We start from the raw sequence: 2,622 nt of genomic DNA on the forward strand, positions 1-2,622 counted from the left end.
TGCTGCTACTGCTGCTGCTGCTACTGTTGCTGCTCCTCCTGCAGCAGCAGCGGCGGGGTGAGCTAGGAGCTGAACTCGCTCAGCTTGACGAGTCTCTGCTGTCGGCTGGACGTCTCACAGGCCGTGGCGACGCGACACACCATGCGGGTCGTCTCCGACGTCACCGTCATCGTTTCCTGCCCTGCAACGACACGCGCCGGATGCGGTAAGCTCTACCCCGTACCCGTAGGCAGAGGCGCCCGCGGGGAGAGAGGGTGCAGGTGGTAGCACGAAAGGGGGGTGGGGAGAGAGGGTGGATGAAAGGGTGGAGGGAGAGGGTGGTAGGGAGAAGGTGGTGGTGAGCGGGGGAGGGAAAGGGTAATGCGAAGAGGATATGAGGGAGAGGATCTGGTGGATGAGGTGGAAGGAGGGTGTTGTGGGGAGAAGGGCGTAGAGATGGTAGAAGGGGAGAGTGGTGGGGAGAAGGGCGTAGAGATGGTAGAAGGGGAGAGTGGTGGGGAGAAGGGCGTAGAGATGGTAGAAGGGGAGAGTGGTTGGGAGAAGGGCGTAGAGATGGTAGAAGGGGAGAGTGGTTGGGAGAAGGGCGTAGAGATGGTAGAAGGGGAGAGTGGTGGGGAAAAAGGGTGGTAAAGGAGGTGCAATGGAAAGAAGGGGATTGATGTGCAGGGGTATAAGGTGGCAGGGAGAGGGAGGTGATGAGAAACGTTAGAGGGAGAGGGTGGTGAGGAGAAGCGGTGAGGGAGATGGTGGTTGGAAGAAGGGTTACTGGGGCACGAAGGGTCGTTGTCGTATCAGGTACTACATATATGTACCCGAGGTAGTTTTAGATTGTTTAGTATTATGTTTATATTTTTATATGAGGTAGGGTTAGGGTTAGGGTTAGGGTTAGGGTACACTTCTGTAGTACAAGTCTGGTACACTTTGTGTATACATATATGTACTTCGGGTACATATATGTAGTATCTGATACGACAACGACCCCTTCAGCGTTACTTGCGAAAGGGCGGTGCGGAAAGATACGAACCTGCCAGCACTCTCAAGAAATGCTCCAACTCCACTTTGTAGGCAGTCTCGTATCGCTGAAGGAACGTGTACTGGAAAGGTGCGCTCAGCGTCCCCTGGCGGTCTGATATAGAACAGGACGTCGGACGTTGGTTGTCGGCCACCATCATGCCGTCCGTACCGAACACCTGACGGGAGATGGGGGACAGGAGGCGCTCGTTGTCATAAACACAATTAGTCCTAACACTAGTCTTTATATTATAACGTACAAGGGCCCGTCTTAATATTAGTCTTGATATTAAGTTTTTTCTCACACATTGTTGACAGAAGCACGGTAAAGTTACGAGCTTCACGCGCGCAGTGTATGTAGGTCCCGTCTGCGAGAAAAAGTTGATGTTGTGACATTTCACATTTACATTTCACGTTTTACATTTTACATTCACGTTTCACATTCACATTTTACATTCGAAACCGAATCACGCGACCCAATCCATAGACTGTCGCCCGCCGCACCTCGACTCGCTGGTCGTAGCCGTACACGCCGTGGCGGGACAAGTCTATGACGGCGATCACGCCGCTAGGGAACTTCATCGTAATGGCGACGGTGTCGCTGTCGTCAAGCTCGGCGATGCTCGCCAGGTGCGTGTGGGCGACGGCGACGACCGACTCCGGCCACTCTCCGAGCATCCAGCAGACGATGTCGATGTCGTGTACGGCGCAGTCGTGGAATATGCCGCCTGTTGTTTGTTGCGAGAGTCGTTATGTGTGTGTGTGTGTGTGTGTGTGTGTGTGTGTGTGTGTGTGTGTGTGTGTGTGTGTGTGTGTTACTATCTGACTAACAAAATCTCCACCGTTTTCGTATCGAAGCAGTAAGCGTAACGGAATTGTATAAATGGTTATCGTCACTTATTTTAACCGGGACTAAATGTATCCTCAAATTCTTACCTGATAAGATTGTTTCTCAACCAAAAAAACCATCCAAAAAAACCTGGACGATTTGATATATTGACCACGACATTAAATACTATCTATGGACTATGTATAAGGCACGAGTGTTTGTTCATATCGAACGGAATAGCAAAATATGAAGGATAATGCAGCAATTTAACCATAAAAAGTCAACAGAATCACTTACATTTTGAGAAAAAGTGAACATAATTTTTTTACTTTTACTATTTACAGTGACGTATTCACTTTTACAGTCGCACAGTCTATCGTGTCAATTGTCATATATTTTAACTGCTTGTTTTTTTACCCGAAGTCCGTAGAAAGTCGATTGGGGGGAGCGGGTTGTCCCGACTGCAGCTTTTGACGACGTGAACTGTACCGACTCTGCCCTCGCCCACCGCCTTCTTTACGTCGACGAAGGAAGGGTCGAATCTTCGCTGGAAGGCGCAGAAGAGATGAAGACCGCGTCGCTTGGCTAGCTCGTACAGTTCGTCTATGCCCGCCAGGCTGCCCGCCAGCGGCTTTTCGCAAAACACGGCCTTATCTGCATGGTAGATGTGGAAAAATGATTGTAACTGTAGCAGGAAGCGGTGTATATGGATGATATGATAACTATATACACGTGAGTGTACTCGTACACTCGTCTTATACACAGGCACTTGGAGCGTTTCA

At 50.2% G+C, this 2,622-nt stretch overlaps 1 protein-coding gene across 1 annotated transcript in view; it reads right to left on the reverse strand.

Moving 5' to 3' along the window:
• Positions 1-2,622, reverse strand: part of LOC106814867 (uncharacterized oxidoreductase YrbE-like) — a 3,757-nt gene continuing 1,135 nt past the window's right edge. Inside the window, exons 2-5 of the mRNA XM_014819240.1 lie at positions 2,258-2,494; positions 1,516-1,739; positions 1,025-1,190; positions 1-181 (exon numbers count right to left, since the gene is read on the reverse strand). Coding sequence (XP_014674726.1) covers positions 63-181; positions 1,025-1,190; positions 1,516-1,739; positions 2,258-2,494 — 746 coding nt within the window. The 3' untranslated portion in view covers positions 1-62. The remainder of the gene's footprint in view (positions 182-1,024; positions 1,191-1,515; positions 1,740-2,257; positions 2,495-2,622) is intronic.

This window comes from Priapulus caudatus, unplaced genomic scaffold (assembly GCF_000485595.1).
Source record: "Priapulus caudatus unplaced genomic scaffold, Priapulus_caudatus-5.0.1 Scaffold994, whole genome shotgun sequence".
Classification (NCBI taxonomy): Eukaryota; Metazoa; Priapulida; class Priapulimorpha; order Priapulimorphida; family Priapulidae; genus Priapulus; species Priapulus caudatus.